At 42.5% G+C, this 19,127-nt stretch overlaps 3 protein-coding genes across 4 annotated transcripts in view; all 3 read left to right on the forward strand.

The window, feature by feature from the left end:
• The window catches only part of ppp1r37 (protein phosphatase 1, regulatory subunit 37), a 30,277-nt gene extending 23,910 nt beyond the window's left edge, over positions 1 to 6,367 (forward strand). Inside the window, exons 8-13 of one of the 2 annotated variants that reach the window (XM_028419154.1) lie at positions 87 to 199; positions 1,353 to 1,494; positions 1,586 to 1,752; positions 1,941 to 3,513; positions 3,610 to 3,690; positions 4,690 to 6,367. In XM_028419154.1, coding sequence (XP_028274955.1) covers positions 87 to 199; positions 1,353 to 1,494; positions 1,586 to 1,752; positions 1,941 to 3,513; positions 3,610 to 3,686 — 2,072 coding nt within the window. In that variant the 3' untranslated portion in view covers positions 3,687 to 3,690; positions 4,690 to 6,367. The remainder of the gene's footprint in view (positions 1 to 86; positions 200 to 1,352; positions 1,495 to 1,585; positions 1,753 to 1,940; positions 3,514 to 3,609; positions 3,691 to 4,689) is intronic. The other variant, XM_028419153.1, reaches the window with a different exon arrangement.
• Positions 6,368 to 10,281: 3,914 nt separating this feature from the next.
• On the forward strand, positions 10,282 to 12,441 carry LOC114445113 (zinc/cadmium resistance protein). The gene is made up of 5 exons (XM_028420076.1): positions 10,282 to 10,948; positions 11,145 to 11,372; positions 11,437 to 11,684; positions 11,784 to 11,971; positions 12,129 to 12,441. Exons 1-5 carry the CDS (start codon positions 10,282 to 10,284, stop codon positions 12,439 to 12,441), a joined length of 1,644 nt encoding a protein of 547 aa, XP_028275877.1.
• A 2,209-nt stretch (positions 12,442 to 14,650) lies between these two features.
• mrpl28 (mitochondrial ribosomal protein L28) lies at positions 14,651 to 16,874 on the forward strand. The gene is made up of 6 exons (XM_028419913.1): positions 14,651 to 14,781; positions 15,376 to 15,689; positions 15,785 to 15,937; positions 16,010 to 16,144; positions 16,258 to 16,344; positions 16,459 to 16,874. Exons 2-6 carry the CDS (start codon positions 15,405 to 15,407, stop codon positions 16,552 to 16,554), a joined length of 756 nt encoding a protein of 251 aa, XP_028275714.1. The 5' UTR covers positions 14,651 to 14,781; positions 15,376 to 15,404; the 3' UTR covers positions 16,555 to 16,874.
• The last annotated feature ends 2,253 nt before the right edge of the window (positions 16,875 to 19,127 follow it).

Consider the following 19,127-nt stretch of genomic DNA (forward strand, 5'->3'; position numbering starts at 1 on the left):
GTCACATGATGTCTGTTAAAATAGTGATATTTTTTATTTTAAATAGTGTAATTTTTTTATGTCCCATCTTTGTTTGCTGCTCATAGGTCTGGCCTACGTGTGCGAAGGACTCAAAGAGCAGAGAAAAGGCCTCGTCACTTTGGTGCTATGGAACAACCAGCTTACACACAATGGCATGGGCTACCTTGCTGCTGCACTGGTACACAGACACACACACACACACACAGAGTGGGACAATGAAGCCAGTCTGCACACTCTTAACAAAGGATTTAGGAGGATAATGCTAGCTGTGAGTGAAATATTGAACTCTGCTGTGTTTTCATGTGTTAAAAATCACATCTTTGCTGTAAAAAAGAAATCTGACCTTACATTAAGCTGTAATGAGGCAGTGAGGATTGCAGAATCTTCTCGAGACTTGATGTCGATGTAAAAAGTTGCACAGGCTGTGTTTCAGCCTCCCTGCTGTCTGGAGAATATTGTTAAGAACAAATGGGAATGACTGCCTTGTGTTTCTGTCATTTGGATGGATGGCTCATATTTGCATTTCATTAGAGAAAACAGTATCTTTGTGTAAAGTTGGGAGCGACAGGTGTGCGAGTGATGGGTCAGTGGGCTGTGTGAATAGGTGTTTTGATGGCTGATTTGACTGGACATTTTCATGTAAACTCCTTATTAATGCACCTGACATTTTATGCTGCTGTGTGTCCCTCAGTGAACAGATGTGGGCTCAGGTTTAGATCTGTGCTGTTCAGCCTAGCAGTTATGAACAATCCATTACTGGGTGCATTTCTGTCATTGACTGAAGGCGTCATTATGTCTTGGGACATTACTCAATTGTTTTAATTTAGCCTGAGTCGGTACACACTGCCATTTTCAGGGGAAGAATTGACACGAGAAACCTGAGTTAACTCCTTATTCTTGGTTTATTTTTTGTGGCATTTGATTCATTCTGTTGACTCTGTTTTCACAAGATCAGTCTACATATCTGTCTGCATATTTCATCAAATATGACAAACATTACAAAAAAATGCACAGAATAACAATAAACTTACCTCTCTGCTCCTCACATGATGTTAATGAGGAGAAATTGCACGCACCAAAACACTTATTGTTAGATAATGTAATGGTTTTGCTTTTGGATTATTAATAAAAACTGTCTGAAAATTGTCTGATTGTTATTCAAGACCTGTGAGAATTTCAGGACACATTAGAAATTTGCATATAATGATAAAACACTGCCGCATATGTCACAGCTACACAAACCTCCACATTTTACTTGGACGTATTCTAAACAGTGTGATTTTGTAACTGCTTATTATTGTGAAGGTTAATGTGAATGTTGTTTATTTCAGCCATGTACCCAGAGTCTGGAGACTCTGAACCTCGGCCATAATTCTGTGGGCAACGAAGGCGTCCACAAACTGAAAGACGGACTGATTGCCAACCGTTCTGTGCTCAGGCTGGGCCTGGCTTCCACCAAGCTGTCCTGTGAAGGTGGGAATTAGTGTCATTGTGTGTGTATGTGTTTGTCCCTTTTTTTCGTGTGTGTGTGTTTCTGACTGCTGCTTCCTGCTTTGTGCTGCAGGAGCTGTGGCTGTAGCTGAATTTATCGCCGAGAGCCCCAGGCTGCTGCGTCTGGACCTTCGGGAGAATGAGATTAAGACAGGTGGCCTGATGGCCCTGTCGCTCGCTCTGAAGGTTAACACCTCTCTGCTGCGCCTTGACCTCGACCGGGAGCCCAAGAAAGAAACGGTGAGCATGGGAATAAGACATGGGGAAGGGGACTGAAGAGGCTGAACATTTGATGACTGTGAGCTTTTATTGGCTGTATTTGTTGCTGCAGTGTTAAGGTTTCCCTCATAGATGATGCACATCTGACGTACATAGAAGATATTTTGTCTTTGTTGCATGTTTTAGCGCTGTTTTATTTTGTCTTTTAGGTGAAGAGCTTCATTGAGACGCAGCGTGCCCTGCTTTCTGAGATCCAAAATGGTTGCAAGAGGAATTTCATTCTCGCAAAGGAAAAGGAGGAAACTGAGCAAAAGATGCGGCAGTCGGCCTCTATGGCTGAAATCGCCACAGAAGATGGGACAAGGGAGGAAGAGGAGGAGGAAGAGCCTGCATCAGGGGAGAAAGAGACGAAAGAGGGAGAAGAAGATGAAGAGGCTGACACATCAGGATCTGAAGGACACTGCGGCCAGTCAGCAGAAAGCTCTGAGACCAATGTTTCCCAAACAAACCTGGAGTCTGACTCTGACACTGAGGATGAGGAGGAAGCAGAGGTGTTGACAAAGTCTTCTTCTTCCTCCTCCGCTGCTCCTCAACCCCACATAGTGGTTCCACAGCCCCCACTTAGTGCCTCATGTACACCTACACTCTTGTCTGCCTCACCTGTTGGAGGGCCAAATGTCATATCAGGCATCACCATCACAGAATCTGCAGCTTCCCCCGGCACCCCTCCATCTCCTGGACGCTGCATATCTGTCTCAAGCCCGGGCAGGGGTCATAAGATTTTCATGGTAACCCGGGTGGAGAGCCCCCCAGAGCAGCAGCAGCTTCAGCTCCAGAGAAGCGCACCTGCAGCATACAGTCAAGCTAATGAGGCAACGAAGAAGCCCATAGATATGAACCCACCCACAACACAGCAGGCACAGCAGCCCCCGCACACATCTCAAACACAACTGACACAGGAGGCCACAAAGGAGAGCTCACCTGCTCCATCTACAGACTGTAAAGTGACAGAGCAGAGCCCCATAGCACATGTAGAGTCGACACTAAAAACTACACCACCCTACAGACAGGAGACACAGTTCACAAGTCAACGCACAGAGGACGAGACAGCTAGAACTTTAGACCCAAGTATAACGGATCCAATTCTACAAGCACCAGCCCTGCCTTCAGATTCTTCATCAGTGCAGACTGTAGCATTTCAGCTCGCAGAGGGGGTAACAGACAGCACTAACAGCCCCCAACCTGAGCCGACATGTATAGAAGGACAACAGGAAGGTGATGAACTGAATCAACCCCAGACTACTTTTCTATTAACACCTGCACTCACACAGCCACAGAATGACCTAGAGTCTGAGGTGGCCCAGTCCCCATCCCAAACAGAAGAGGAGAAGAAGGAAGCACCAGTCAGCTTATCAGAACCTGACAAACCCGATTTGACTAAAAAAGAGGAACCAAATCAAGCAGAGGAGGACGACCAGGCAGGCCAGCCTCTTCTCTCTGTCCAGACTGATCAGCAGGCACCATCTGTCGTTCAGGAGTCAACTCCTGCACCAGGAGAGTCTTCACAGTGTCCCGACCCTGAAGTTGTCTCTGAGGTAATTCCAGAATCACCAATTGAGGAAGAGGAGTCAGCTGAGGATAGCTCTGCAGACGAGTGTTTTACTGAGGCTCTAGAAGGAGAGGTGGTTGGCTCAGCTTTGCCCAACGGCCTGAAGCCTGAGTTTTCCCTTCATCTTCTCGATGCTGAAAGTCCGAAGCCCGGCAGCTGTGTGATGGAACATGGTGAGTTATTTTTTTGTTTGTCAAGATAAAGTTAAGCTGGTTCGTGTATGAAAAAATGTCGTTTTAATAAATATGTGTTATGTATCATGTGTGCAGTGAGCGTCAGCTGTGGACAGGACCTGGAGGAGCTGCTGCTAGAGGCCAGTTTGGAAACTGGGAGAGATGCACCATGAGGTGGTTAAGTAGACATTTTTTCAGTTTTTAGATGCATTGAAAACATTTACCAAGTAAAACACATTTACACTGTTTGCTTCAGTGACCTTGTCCATATATTTTTGGAGAATAATGGGGGCATATTTTGCACCTTTCTGAGTCTCTTCATCGTGTTGCATGGTGTACAGTGGTGTACATTTTTTAACTGGCCCAAAATGCAGCCACTCACATCGGCCTCTGTCTGAACAGGCTCCTGCCTCATTTTCTTATTCACCTCCTCTCTCACTTGTGATTGGCCACCTTCTTGGAAACAGCCCCTCAGGAGATTTTAGAGGCCACAAAAACAATAGTAGTAGTCGTATATTTTTTTTTCCTCTTCAGTCTTTTCTCAGAATGTGATGTTCTCAGTACGTTCTCGGTACATCTACACATGTTAGGACGTGAATCCGATCTGAAACATGCACTTACAGCCCACTGAACAACCCAAGAAACAAAGACTACTCAGCATGAGCAAGTTCTTTTACCATTTCATATTGAAAGAATGTAGATGCTCACAACATCTGAACATCTTTTCTCCATTTTGCTTTCCTTCCCTGGCTGGGTCCCTGTGATCTAACGTTCAAATAGGTTAAGCATGCACATGCTGAGCTCTTAAGGCAGCATGCTGCACTGAGCATTTACCGAACTTCATACAAGCAGCACAGTTGTTTTTTTTTTCCTTTGAAAGCTCCCTGAAATTACAGCTGACGTGCTGCTTTGACTACATTACCAGTGAAGCTGAGCTGTAAGGTGTCAGAATGAAATTAAGTTTTGCATGTTTTTGCAGCCAGATTTGCATTTATTGTAGCCGCACACAGCCCTTAACAGAGATAGAGAATGTAGAGTATCTGTGAATGAGCAGCTTTGTGAACATCATTAAACAGACAGTGCTTTTTGGTGTGCTTAGCATGCTTAAAATAGCTGGTAATTTACAGGCAACAGTGACTTGTTTAGTTAACTGTGTCATCTCTTCTGTTTCCACAGACTGCAAGGATGAGAGAAAACAGTTACTACACGAATGGTTGCTCTACAGATTTTTTGTCTTTTCTTTGACTCGACCACCAAATTTCCTCAAAGAACAGAAGACCCAGAGTCACAGTCGAGGCTCTTTACACGAACATACCAGGACAAAACCAACCTGTGGAGCTCGGCTGTGACGGATCCGCTACATTCACACTACACCGACCACTGAAACACACGTACATTATGCACACTGAATACGCGAAACATGGGAGGGGCAGAGTAATAAAATCACCCTGTTATCACTACATTTTGTCAGTCTGCCCTCTTTACACTCAAACAGCTGCCTGTGAGAGAGGGAGAGAGGACAGATGGATATGGATGAAACACTAACCAAAGACAGACCTTTCTCGCAGGTTTCCTCTGTAGCCGGGGAAATAAAAGTCTTCAAAACACAAAGATATTCAGTAACAGTGACCATGAGAGAAGTAGGGAGAGACAGGTTAACGGTGTCGGACCCTGCTGAGCTGACCTGCTGGCTTTAAACACTAGAGGTCGCTGTTATAGGCTTTTATATCAAAGGAAGCTGAAGATGTTAACGTGTCTGTTTAAATGTCAACACTTTATGTCTGTGTCCCCTTGGATAAAAAAAGAAACTGCCAAAGTGACCTCCCTCTTGTTTGCCCTCGTCCTCTGCTCACTTTGGCCCCTCAGGAATCAGCGTTCCCACCATCGCCCTCCGTGAAGGAGCTGCAGCCATCTCCCGTGTTTCCCCCGCTACAACAAAACTGCTGAGTCTGTAATTTGCTCCCCTCTGAATGTCTGCTTTTTGGTTGAGGTATTTACAGTAAGAACATTGTTTTTTTCTTTGTTTATTTGCAGCTCCAGGCTCCTTCGTGGCTTTGTTGTTTGAGCTGTCTGTCACTCTGTCTCCCTCTTGTGCCATCTCATCTGTTGCCTTCAGTCTTGCCCCTTCACATTCAGTCATTTTTTTTTTGTTGGGCTGCTTTGAGAAATCAGTTATTTTGTATTTATTTTATAGCTATATGAGCCTTTTCTGATTTATTTTTCCTCCATTCTTCTTCACCCCCTCTTCATTTTATCATTTTTTTGTGTAGGGGATGCCCCACATCTTTTGATGTATATTTCATATTCAAAGTAGAGCAAATATTTAGTTTTGTTTTTTGTTTTTTGGGAGGGGGGTAATCCATCATGGGAGGAAAAAGGTAAATATGATTAAATAGTTGACTATTGGTAGCAGTCGGGGTGCAGTAATGAAAGCAACCATCTGAGTCCTCATCGAACTCCTTGTTGTTTTAACGCTACTCTGCTGGGTGGAGCTGAGGCCAGAAGGGGGCACTAGTGGTTCTGTTTTCCTTGTGGAGATCATGTCTTCACAATCCAGTGAATCTGAACGTGAAATGTCAGCTTTCTGTGTGTCTGAAGAGAGCTGCTTTCCTGCTTTGATCATATATGCAGGTCTGTGTTTTCTTCTCAATCTGAGCAGCGTTCAGCCCCCCCCACCCCCACCCCCCTTCTCCTTTCCACCCAGCAGATAGTTTGCCCCCCACTGTTTGTAATGCTTTAATTTTTAGAAATTTTTAATAATAATTTGTTAACTTAATTGAAATGTGCTGGTAATCACAAAGATATGTATGGCGAAAAATTTGTTCCTCTCCAATAAATGCATGTAATGAGTAAAGATGTGACTGATGATGGATCAAGATTTGGGATATAGTCTGTGAAAACCTAGTAGATGAATGTGAGTCTGAAAAGTAAGGTTGAACAGTGTTCAATACATTCTCACACTCAACTGGTCACATATGGCCTTTCAATGCAATGCATGGTACTGTTTTGCTGTTAAAGCTTTGTAGAGGAATTCAGAGTGAGACCATTACAAGGGTTTCTCCTTAAAGTGACCAGAATATGATCCACGATCTACTGCCTTGCCAGCATTAAGCTATTCACAAACACCCTAGCTATGGATTTAATGCTAAGTTGCTGTAAATATCTAATGTTATAACAGCTAATATAACTAAAAACATAAATTCGAAAACCCAGCTCTTTAACTTAGCTCCTCCAGGAATAAGATACGTTAATATTTCACCCTGTTCCAAATGTTATCTTTGCTTAGAACATCTTTTAGTTCACTATCTGTCAGTAATATGTTTAAATAGTTTGTTAATAAGTAGTTAAGTAGTTAATAATTAAAAATATATCATGCAAATCAGAAAATGCAGACAGATCAAGCACAGAGACACTTATAATCAGCTGAAAGCTCTAGTCCTTTCCTCGTGTGTTATGCTGTTTTCTTCATTTCACATGTTGCACTCGTCATTTTAAAACCAGCCATTTGCCTCGGGGTGCACAATCACATGTTTCATACGATGACAGAGACACATCCTGGGGTGTTTGTCAGATGAGAAACAGAACAGGACAGCGGTCAACCTTCAGATGTAATTAATGACACCATCAGAGCATCATTAGGAATAATCTCAGCATCATTTTCAGCCACTTCAGCTGAACTATATTAATGGTGGTGGTCTTGCAATGTTTCCCTCCTGTGAACTCCATCACCTGACTCCACCATCCCGGGGTGAGGGTGTGGAGCTCTGTTCTGTATGTGTTACTGTAGGAATTCCAGACAGCACTAATCCACCCTACACAGAGAGTGGAGGGCAGTGAGAATGTCATTATGATGTGATATTAAGAACACTGATACATTAATGAGCCAGTGATCCACAAACACATGGAGCTTGTTCTGTTTTTATTTTCAGTGGACTAACATTGTTCTAATGTCTGCCTCCTGGCCCTTGTTTTCTGTTTTTCATCGTGTTTCTCTCATTGGTATGAACCATGTGATTGTGCACCTCAGGGCAAAGTGTCCATCAGTCTTTCATTTCCTCACTGTATGGCAAGAAAAAACAGGCAAGTGTCCACAGCAAGGAACCACACTGGACCAGGATCAAGTATGTTGTGAAGGAATGTATTTATCATCTGCACAGGAACACTGGATCAAGCAGTTCTTGGCGGCAGCTATACAAAGAAAAAATTAAGTTAAACCCTATGCAGAGCAGTGATTGCAGTAAAACGCTCATAGTAATGAGTGTAAATGCAGAAAAATGTAAAGTACCATGCAGTGCTACGAGCCACTTTCTGCCAGCCAGGCTGTGGCTCGCTTTCTGTATGGGGACGGTGGCAAGTGATCAAATGTTTCCTTGCTGGGTCTTTCCTTGGGCTTAGCCGTGCCTCAGGAATGTGCTGGCAGGCTGATGGAACAGTAGGGATTTATCTGTGGTGTCAGCCCATATCTGGCCTGTTGATCCGCAGCCCAGTGGACTGAAACAAACCCCGCTCGCTGACACACAGGAGCAGGGGGCTGATGGGACAGCAGCGTCATTTGTGGAAGGATGAAGAGAGTCCACAGACTGCTATGAAAGTGTGTAAAAGAATTGTAAAATTAGTAACAATGCTGCAGTCCAAATATAACAAAGGCTGTGTTTTATATTATGGATCTTTAGACAGATGAAGGACAGTGGTTTCTCTATATTGCCAGCATTTATGCTAAGCTAACTGTTCCTTCACAGTGAATACAGCTTTAAAGGAAGACTGCAACACTTGAGCTTTAGCAAAGAGTTTAGTTTATAAGCCTGTGCTGAGAGGTTGTGTTGCCACACCTTAGCCTGGTCAGTTAATTTGTGAACACAGCGGCTACCTAAGTAGATGCTGCTACCTAAATGTAGGTTTATCACACTGCACACATTCCTGTAGAGTTTCAATAAAGCTTGTTTGCATGTGCACAGGGTTAGTGATCCTCCTGTTAATAAAGCAAATCAAGAGAATTCGACCTTTAGATTTAATGTTCAGGTTTGAAACCTGGACGACACAGGCTGTGTCTGTGGGTGGTGTCCCTAACTTTTGTTTAATGTCACCCCAAGGGGAATGATTTATTCTAAACTTGGATGAAGTGACTGAGGACGCCAAGTCCATCTGTCGGACATCTATAGTACTTTGCTGGACGTGAATGCTTTGAGGGCTAAGAAGGGCTCACCTTATGATTTGATCTGGTTATGTAATCCTGACAATACAATGGGAACTTAATTAGTACAAATTAGCTTCGCTTGATCTGCTCAGAGAGGGTGTGTGAAGGCTGGCTGGGCTGTGTGAACAGCCGCTGAGCATTATTTTCTCCCACAGACGAGCTGCATGAAGAGGGAATGCAAACAGGGATAGCTGAGGAAAGGACGATACACCCCCTCCCCTCCTCTGCTCACATGACTGTGATTAAAGCAGAGGAGGAGTGTGGTGGGACAGAGCGAAAGACAGATGGTCAGCATGATGAAGGACATTTTTCTGATGTTGGTCCACAGATCACATCCAAGGAAGCCAACTTGATTGCTGACTGAGTCGTCCACTTTGGGGTAAATAAAAATCTTTCATTGCATATGTGCTGCATGTATAAACTCTGTAGTGCCTTACATGTTGTTAAAGATAAACAGTAAGAATATTTTAAATATTTAATGACTCATTGGTCATGAATCCACCATAACTATTCAGCCAGGACAATGTAATACAAGTATGTAATAAATGAGTGAATCGTGTGAGCAGCGTTCTCATGGCAACATCATACACAGTGTTTACATGTATGAGTGTGTGGATACAAAATACCACAACTCCTTAGAAAGGTTTTGAAATTTCATCAATTGTTTTCATAGTTTCAATTAAAATATATGCAAGATATCAGCAAACATGCTGCCATAATGATGCAAGTAAGAGGAAAAAAAAGACACTTAAGTCCCAAAGTTTAGGAACAAAAGATGTTTTCAAAAAGGAAAGGAATTTCTGATAGTCTCCTAAATTTGGTTTTGAATTTTGACCTGTGGTGAGCAGGATATGAACCAGTGCCCTCTGGTGGAAACACAAAAAACATGTAATTTCCTAAATAGCTTGCCAGTTTTCTACTTTAAATTAATTATCACTGATGTCAATGTATCTGTAACAAACATTTTTATGGTCCTACTGTCAGATGGTGAGTGAGGTGGACACAAGCAGGTGACAGTGGTTGAAAACAATGGTCTTTATTACAGGTGGAGGTTGGTACATGGGAGATCAGTCAGACAGGCTACCAGAGGGGTAGGCAGGCAGGTGGATCGTCAAACAGAGCAGTAGACAAAAAACCAGAGATCAGACAAGCTAAAGTACCACAGGCAAAGACTGAAAACTCACAAATACACATATAAGACAAACTGGCACACACACTAAGAATACTGGGGAGGGAGAGACAATAAGGCACAGGTGAGACACAAGGAGGGAACACACAGGAGGAAGTAAAACACACACAAGGGAACAGAGCCTTTCAAAATAAAACAGGAAATAACCCTATCCATAAGAATACAAATACTGTACTACCAAATACCAAAATTATATTATATAATAATTTATATATAAATGAAAGGAAGAACCACAAAACACAGGGTCATAGCTCCACATTTCATTCTTCATCAAGAGCACTAAAATGTTTTTATAAAAACATCTTTAAATTTTAAATTTGTTTTAATAATAAGAAACAGTCCTTCTATGTGTACCTGAATGCATCTTCTGCTCTCAGTTACAGGTATGAGGCTGTTAAACTGGTGCATGCTGGGAGCGACCACCCTGCTGCTGATGTGTGAGGTCGCCATCAGTCAGCTGTGTAAGTCCCTCATCACCCTGGTAGATGGCTTCCACACGCTCTTCATCCTCATGCACATGGCCCTCCCTCTTCCTCAGAGTGAAAGCATGCTCAGACCCCTGCTCTCCTCTGCACCTCCTCTACATTCCTCCTTCTCTTTAGCAGCACCTCCTCCCACCCAGCCTGCAGAGATATCCACCAGACCTCCACTCAGCAACCAAACCAAATCAAGTGATGGTTCCGTCACAGATCAGCTTAATAATCACGAAGCAGACTCAGAGTTCAACAGCATTCAAATCTGCTCCGCAAAATTCACCCCTGCAGCTTCAAACTGTGGTCTGTCCTACCCCACCAGCAGGATCCAGGTAGTGGGTGTTTTCATTCCCACTCTCCTGCTAGCATCTCTGTGTGTCGCTCATGTAATAGAAATCATCAGCTTCTGTTTGGAGCCACACCCGGTGCAGCGCCCCCTGCTGCTCGTGGTGGTTGGAGGGGTCAGTGTGCTCCTTAAGATGCTCTTGTTTGGGCTGAACTTGGATCAGCTGCAGGAGGAGAGGGGCACTGTGGGCAGGCAGCCTGATGCTGGAGCTCATCTTCAGGTGAACCCCAAAGGTAACAAGCACAAAAAAGTAAAGGGGGAAAAATCCAAAAATCCAGAACTGAGATATAATAAAAACTTATTAAGGATTCTGTGTTTGTAATCTTCAGAGCGCCTGTCTAGGGTTATGATGTAGCTGATCGGTGTATGTTCAGCTGTAAGGAGGCTCAAACAGTGTTTGTTTTTCATTCCTTTGTCCAACTCCCACAGCCTTGTCTGAAGAGGAATCCATAAGCCTGGAGGAATCCAAAAACACTAGCCAATCAAACGTCCTGTCAAAGGTGGACGACTCGATGCACAGTGGGGTGCTCGTACTCTGTAATCCAGGAACCTCCAGCCTCCCTGATGCAGACTCTAAAGCCCCACAGTCAGACATCCACCTGCATGATCGTGAAGTAAAGAGCAAAGACATCAGAGAACCTGAAACCACCAGAGGAGGTGAGAGACTGTCGCCTTTCCCCCACAGAGCAGGGTCATATTTTAACTCTGTTTTCTTCTGCAGTCTGCACGTCATCGCCCCTCAGTGAGAGACCACTCCCAGACAGCCAATGGCCAGTCTTCCTGCAGTCATTCATATCTGTGATTTGGGGACTTTTCACATCCCTTTTGGCCCTGATCAACAGCCTGGTGATGCTGTTCATTGCCCCACAGTTTGTGCACAGCTCTGGATCCCTGAGCCTCCTGGTTTATCTGGATCCATGCCTCTCTCTGCTGGCTGTCATTACACTGCTAGCCGCAACTTTGCCGCAGGTCTTGGTGCTCCTAAGCATTTTTCATACAAAGACCCAGTTCATAGTAAAAACTACTAATCACAAACATCTGCCTGTTTTCACTGGTGCCTCTCTGCAGGTGTACAGGTATGGGTGGGTGCTGCTGCAGGCCACGCCTCCACACATGTGTGTGTCTGATCTTAGACGGAGGATTGCGAGCGTGCCCGGAGTGCAGGCTGTGCACGACCTCCATGTCTGGCAGTTAACCGAGTCACACATGGTGGCTTCTGTCCATGTGCACTGCTTTGCAGGGTTACCACCACACAGGTGAAGTAGAGACGAGTGTATTTGAATTGCAGTTTCTAAGTGTTGGTAGACCACTGACTGCTTTATGCTGAGCATTGTTGTAGGAGGTTTGAAGAGACAATCATCAATCAAACACATTAATATGTGTTTACTTTCTTTTTATTTCACATGTGTGCAGGTGTGCTGATCTGATGTCAGGGGTCACCAAAGTGCTGCAGAGTGTGGGAGTGACAAGCTCCACTGTTCAGCCAGAGTTTGCTCCCAGCTGTGGATCCTCAGCAGATAACAAAGGGAACGGCTCCTCTATGGTCCAAAGAGAGGACCCCTCTCCACCCCCCCTCCTGGCCTGCAGCCTCGCCTGTGGAAAGGCCTGCGCTGGGCACATGTGCTGCTCTCTTCTAGAAGAGGAAACAGGGAACCTGCTGGCACCCCCAGCTGGGGAGACAAAGGAAGAGCCGCAGACTCTGGTCATTGAGAACACCTTCCTCTGACTTCCTGCTTTAACCAAAGAACTGGAGAGATCCAAGATGGAGATATGAACTGATCGATATAATTTCAATGTTAATGTTATGTACTCCAAAATCTGTTATGATGGAGGCTTTTGTTGTTACGTCGCCTCAACCACACCTAAAAACGTTTATATTGAGAGGTAATAAATGATAAAACAATGAGTTTCTAAGAGTCAAACGTTATTTATTATGATGGGCTATTATGCATCATTCTCTCCAGCAGCTAAGAAGAAGAAGATGATGATGATGATGATGATGATGATGATGATGATGATGATGATGATGAGCCAGGTACTGTCATCTCTCAGCCAGTGCATAAGTGAAGGGAAACCTTCAAAGCATGTGCAGACGTTTAGGATGGAGTAAGACTCCTCTGCCTACTGTGAAGCTGGGAGGCCAGATGTCACCAAAGCTGATAATGGTGGTTTAACTGGGTCAAGATGACTTTATCAATAAGTGTATTATATCAAAATCTGCTTTGGCGGTCATTTTGTAGTTCTGTATAATTACCAAAAAATATGTCGTATCATCAGTGTTGTTATATCGGGCATTGATTATAAATAGCCTACATCCTCCGCACTGCTGTTAAGAGTTATATTTTAGGTGTGATTAGACAGATTTTATAAACTTTTTTTAACAGAATAAAAGTGTGAGTAATGTGTTATTTTAAGTTTGTAGATTGTTCTTTTTGTCTTGTTGCTTTTTAAAAGTGAAACCTTCTGACTCACCGATGAGAATCACTCATTAATGAACCAAACAACCTGAGAATGATCAAACATTAAAATCAGTTTTATTTAAAACGAGGACAAGCAGATACAGCAACTTCACGATCCTCCAGAATTCTTCTCATGAACTTGTGGACCTGCCAGGCTCCTCTCTGCCAGAACTTAAGTGCTTCGCAGGCCTCACTGGGCCTGACTAGTGTGAATCTGTCTGTCACTCCACTTCTCTTGTCACCTGCACTATTTATGCAGGCACACAGTTCTAAATAAGGATATGTATACAGGTGTTAGGTAACATTACATTTATGATATTTATGATTATATATGCAAAACTGTGTCTGTACTGTGCTGCTATAAAGACCTGAATTCCTCCTTGGAGATCAATAATGTGATAGAAGATTGCACACATAACGTCCTTAAAAGTGTTTAAAATACGTTTATTTACCATTTTGTCTACAGTTTTAACTTAACTCTGTAAAAACGTTACATTGTGTTATTACCACATGTTTTACGAAGTTGCTGCAAGCTGTGTGGACTCCTGTGACTGTTATATCACTAATATCGCTTACATGTGGAGGCAAACTTAGTGTTGACCTTTGGATTTTTTCAGACAGCCAATGAAAATGTGCCTACTTACCATAAAACAGTGCAAAACCAAAGCTTTGGCTCTTTTATTGTGTTAATTTGGCAGAAGTATGACGAAAGACGTCTGCATTGTGGTCGTAGCCTGTGTATAGGATCTGTCTGTGTTAGATGAGTATTTACTGAAGTCATCTTAAACCATGAGTGAGTTATATGCGGCTGACCTGAGGTATTTATACAGCTGGTCGACAACTTATCTAATGCCCGGATGAGCCTCGGTGGTCCGGGGTGCAGGCTTCAAACCTGTAGCTGCCTAGCGGCAGAGTGGTTCAATTCCACCTTTCGGGCGACACGGTTTGTGATCGGCCTTTCTTGAATTTAGTAGAATTATCGTTTGTTATGTTTTTTCCTGACAGGAAGAGACAAACTTCCTGCTTAACTTTGTCCTTCACAATAAAAGCATCCGTGGTTATTGTACAATGGATTATTTGAGATCAAATAGAATTAACATATGAAAAAATATTAATCAACAATTACTGTTAACGAGCTGCCCTCCAAAAGCAGACAGAAAGAAAAATCGGGATGTGAAAAGAAGTAAAGAAGACGTTAATGTAAACAAAGATGTAAATACTTGTTTTTGGTTTTTGTTCTCTATAATAATTTATTTTACAAATAATTATTTTTAAATATTTGTAAAATTGTTACGGTTGACCGAAATTTAAAAACAAATTCATACTATATTATGTTATTTATTCTGAATGTATTTCTGTATCTATGGTCCAAATATCGGCATCCGCTTTTTCCGGAAGTAAAACTTGATCGACATCATAGGCAAACCAATCATTTGAGAGTGCTTCCTGTGTGCCTTCCAATCACATTCCTTTACGGCATGGGTGGGTCGAGAAACGCGGAAATTTGTGGCAGTAGATGCACGATGTCCTTGCCCGGTTGATTTGGGATTAACGTGGATAAAAATAACTTTTTGTAGGGTAAAGATTGCTGTTTGTTTTATTTACAGGTAAGAATTTTTGAACAATTTTCTCTCTACTTTTAAGCTCTGTTCTGGAAAAGGCTTCATAATTAGCTGCGGTGTTAGCTTGTGTCGCTTAACGTCCTGCTAACGAGTAACGTTAGTTTCTGTATATTTCTACAGAGGGGTTTATGAATATCCTCATATTACATATGCTGTGTAGCCATAAGTCATTTATATAACAAAATGCATATGGACAGCAAATCTATAACAATGCTAACATAACAAGCAATAAAGATACTCATTATTTACTATGATTCAACGATTGAACGTGACTCTCAGTAAATATTTGCTATGATTGACTTTATTTCATTTATACTAACAGCAGCACTATCATCCTCCTACACCTCTAATGCAGAGCCTTTGTTTCATGGGTTTGTTTATATTGCAAAACCCAAATTTTTAGCCTCTAATAACAATGGTTTCACATTTATAAAGTTGCCTGTAAAAACATTTGTCTCCTCTGGGAATAAAGTGGATAAGGTCTTACATATGCAGACAAAATGGAGAATTACAGATCCTCTAAAGGGAGCCTACAGTAACTGAGTGATGTTTTGACTTTATCCTTCTTCGCTTTTACAGATTTTATTATCAAAAGACAACAGTACGTCATGCCTTTTCATAAATACCCCCCTAAAATCTGGGAAGCCTTGAAACTGAAGCAGGGCATCTATGCTCGGCTCCCCAAGCACTATCTCAAGTCCCTGGAGCCAAAAGAGCCCACACCTGTCCACTGGAAACCCCTGGGTGTCACGTACCGAGCTAACCCGAAAACAGGGCTGAAGGAACGTGTGCAGGATGTCCCAATCCCCATCTACTACCCTCCAGAGTCCCAGGACGGCCTTTGGGGAGGAGAGGGCTGGGTATCAGGCTACAGATATGCCAACAATGACAAAGTGAGTCCGCAGAATGATGGTTTTATTTTGTTATGTCAGCTAAGACAATATGTTCTCAGCTACATTTCCTGCTACAACTCTCTGTCTCTGTCTAGATGTCCAATCGCCTGAAGAAGACCTGGAAACCTCAACTGTTCAAAAGAGAGCTGTACAGTGAGATCCTTGATCACAAGTTCACCATCACAGTCACACCTCGAACTCTGAACCTCATTGATGCCGCCTTCGGCTTCGACTTTTACATCCTCAAAGTAAGAGAAAAGTACCCTGCTGCAACATCACTTTTGTAAATGTTATGACTCTTAACATGCAACTCAATTTAGACACCAAAGGAAGACCTGAACTCTAAACTGGGGCTGGACCTCAAGAGGGCCATGCTGCTCCGCCTGGCACGCAGAAATACAGAGCTTTACCCAGGCGACCCCGTCAAAAGAGAAAAGGTCTACGACAAATACAAGGTAGATCAGAAGTGTTTAGGTTCACTGAGTCCTTAATGTGGATGTGATGTAAAACGGTTTACAGGTGTAAGTTTTGTAATTGTTGTGGTTATGTCTCTCGTTTCCTTTTGTAGCAATTTGAAATCCCAGAGGAAGAGGCAGAGTGGGTGGGTTTGAGTCTGGAGGAGGCTGTGGAAAAACAGAGGCAGCTGGAGCACAAGGTATTGAATTGTTTTCAGGCTTCTGAAAGTTCACCTAATTTAGCACTTCATCCAGCTGTTTGATTTGTTTCTGTAATGAACAGTGTGTATTCATCTGTGTGTTCTGACCCTCAGGAGCCTGAGCCTCTGTTGAAGGTCTATGTGGACAGGCTGGTGGAGGAGCTGCAGATGAAGAAGATGTTAGAGCCACATGTGACGGAGAAGAAGTGATCAAAAGAAAGGATTGAGACTGAGAAAATGGGAACTGGGGGGAGGGACTGTCAAACTTCTCTAGACGGTGGGGGGAGTTTGAGTCACCATGATTCTGTGTCTGAACACATCCTGGAGAACTGCTGCAGCTTCTGGGAGCAGCACAAAGGTGAAAGTGACTGATGTGTATTTATTGCAGTTATTGTTTATTTCCCTTTGAATCGAAGAGCCTTACTTAAGACAGTTTAAGTGTCCATCAATGTAAATACTCCCTGGCCAGCTCTGACAGAAAGACGGTGGATATATGATATCTAAAAATAAAAGATTCATTTATTTCTTAATCCTTGTGTTTTGTCTTTAACGTTTAAATCAGTTCACACTCGATTGATTTCTTATATCTTAAGTAAAAACGATTCATATACACTGCTTAAAAACATAAAGGGAACATTAAAATAACACATCCTAGATCTCAATGAAAAATAAAATAAAAATCTTCAGTCATTACGTAGTATAAAAATGATTAGTGGAAGTCATAATTATTATCCCATGGAGGTCTGGATTTGGAACCATACTCAAAATAGTAGAAAATAACATTGCAGGCTGATCCAGCATTTATAGGGGTTGTCTTGATAATTGCCTCTCATTTCCACCTGTTGTCTGTTCCATTTGCACAACAGCAGCTGAAACTGATTCACAGTCAGTGTTGTTTCCTAACTGGACAGGCTGATTTTACAGAAGTGTGATTGACTTGGAGTTACATTATGTTGTTTAAGTGTTCCCTTTGTTTTTTGAGCAGTGTATTATCTTCATATTTATGAATTAATGCCAATATCTAAAGGTTCTGAATACCTCTACCTCAACAGTATGAATGTGTCTGTCCACTAGAGGGAGCCAAAATGCTTCAGAAGGAGAAATGATTTCTGATGTCAGGTCCAGGTTGACATGGGGGGAGTTCCTGCTGAGAGCCAGCCAAAGGATGTAGACAGAAAGTATATACATGATGCAATCATTAAAAACCAGTGGCATATCATGGTACAGGTTCCTGTTAATAATAGGTGACCATCCATTAAATTAAATAATGACATGTCTGCTATCAAACAGCACATATTTATGTGTCCATGCTTCAATTTATTTGTCATTTTCCCGTCTCCCGGTGTCATTTTCTTTGTTAGAAAATGACATCAGTGATGCAGCAAAGGTCCTTGTTTGGTGTGTGAGTTGTAGTTTAATGAAAACAACAGAAAGTTTCACTTTCAGCATCCTGGAGCCGGCTGCAGCAGAGCTGTGCTGCTGTGTGGTTAGAGCCTGCTGTTGTGGTGAGTTGGCGAGTCCCTTCTGTTGTGGGGACTCCCGTGGGTGTTGTAACCAGGCAACAAACGGGATACCTGGTACCTGTAAACAGAATAGTGAACTCCTTATATAGACACAGCATCTGTGTGGAATTACCCTCTGGTAGTGTGCACATGGTTTGTAAAGTAATAAAAACAAACACTGATACTGAGGCAGCCAGTGCCGAAATAGGACAGTCTTCCCTTTTTTGGTGTTACGGAGGAGCATCTGTCAGGTTCATCTTCACTCCATTCAAACTATATAAGGGTTTAAAGTTGAAGGCTTTTGACCTTTCTCACCCAGCAGCAAGCTACATAGGTGAATGAGTGTTTAATCAGACCTGCTTGTGTGGTAGGTAACCATGAAATATCATCTTACAGACAACTTCCTATTCCAGTTTGTCAGCACTAAATATAACTGTAAGTGCTTACTACCTCTTTCTGCTCTAACGGGCCAAATGAAAATTTATTATGGTGAAATATTAACTGTCGGCTGTATCATTACTGGCAGGATCATGGTCCCCAGAGGATGAATTTTGGGAATAATGAAGCATTATTAACAATGTTTGCTTTGTTTGCTATAAACTTTACAGCAGTTGTAGCAGCTGTTTACATAACACAAATAACTGAGCTGTCACCCAATGATTGTAATAAAATATCACATATGAATCAAATCTAAACATTATATTGACTCAGGTTTATTGGTTATTATTAATACTGAATTATGTACTCCACACACACAGTCACATCACCTTTCACATTAAAAAGGGCACCCTCTGTGTAAGATATGTCCATATTGCCATATAATTATGTAATACACATGACATTTTATCTGTTGTGCCCTCCTAGTTGTCAACGCAGCCGTCCTTGATTTACCAAAATGTGTGTGAGTGAGCAAACAGAGACAGTGTGACAGTTAAGGGTCTTGAATGATCTTGATTTTTGTCTAATTCTTTTGTCTAATTCTTTCCACCACACATGACTCACAGGCTGCCGCTCAGTATTCCCCACAGTCTCCACACACACACACACACACACACACAAACACCCCCAAAGCACCACAGTTTGATTGTGTGCTGTCTGAACAGGGACTGAAGTCTTATTCTTCTCAAAAGGCTAACAATTGAGGTCAGTTAGAGGAACAAAGATGCAACACACACTTAAACATACACTTTATGATCTTGTAAAAGACCACTTTAGTCCCCTGTAATGGAGGATGATCATATATTAGGAATGATAGTGTGGAAATGTCCAGACAGGTGTCAG

This window comes from Parambassis ranga, chromosome 13, assembly GCF_900634625.1.
Source record: "Parambassis ranga chromosome 13, fParRan2.1, whole genome shotgun sequence".
Taxonomy (NCBI): Eukaryota; Metazoa; Chordata; class Actinopteri; family Ambassidae; genus Parambassis; species Parambassis ranga.

Coding starts and splice junctions, on each gene's coding strand:
- LOC114445113 (XM_028420076.1), top strand. CDS start 10,282: ATGAGGCTGTTAAACTGGTGCATGCTGGGAGCGACCACCCTGCTGCTG. Junction 10,949..11,144: donor TCTTCAGGTGAACCCCAAAG/GTAACAAGCACA, acceptor CAACTCCCACAG/CCTTGTCTGAAGAGGAATCC. Junction 11,373..11,436: donor ACCTGAAACCACCAGAGGAG/GTGAGAGACTGT, acceptor TTTCTTCTGCAG/TCTGCACGTCATCGCCCCTC.
- mrpl28 (XM_028419913.1), top strand. CDS start 15,405: ATGCCTTTTCATAAATACCCCCCTAAAATCTGGGAAGCCTTGAAACTG. Junction 15,938..16,009: donor TCGACTTTTACATCCTCAAA/GTAAGAGAAAAG, acceptor AACTCAATTTAG/ACACCAAAGGAAGACCTGAA. Junction 16,345..16,458: donor AGAGGCAGCTGGAGCACAAG/GTATTGAATTGT, acceptor TCTGACCCTCAG/GAGCCTGAGCCTCTGTTGAA.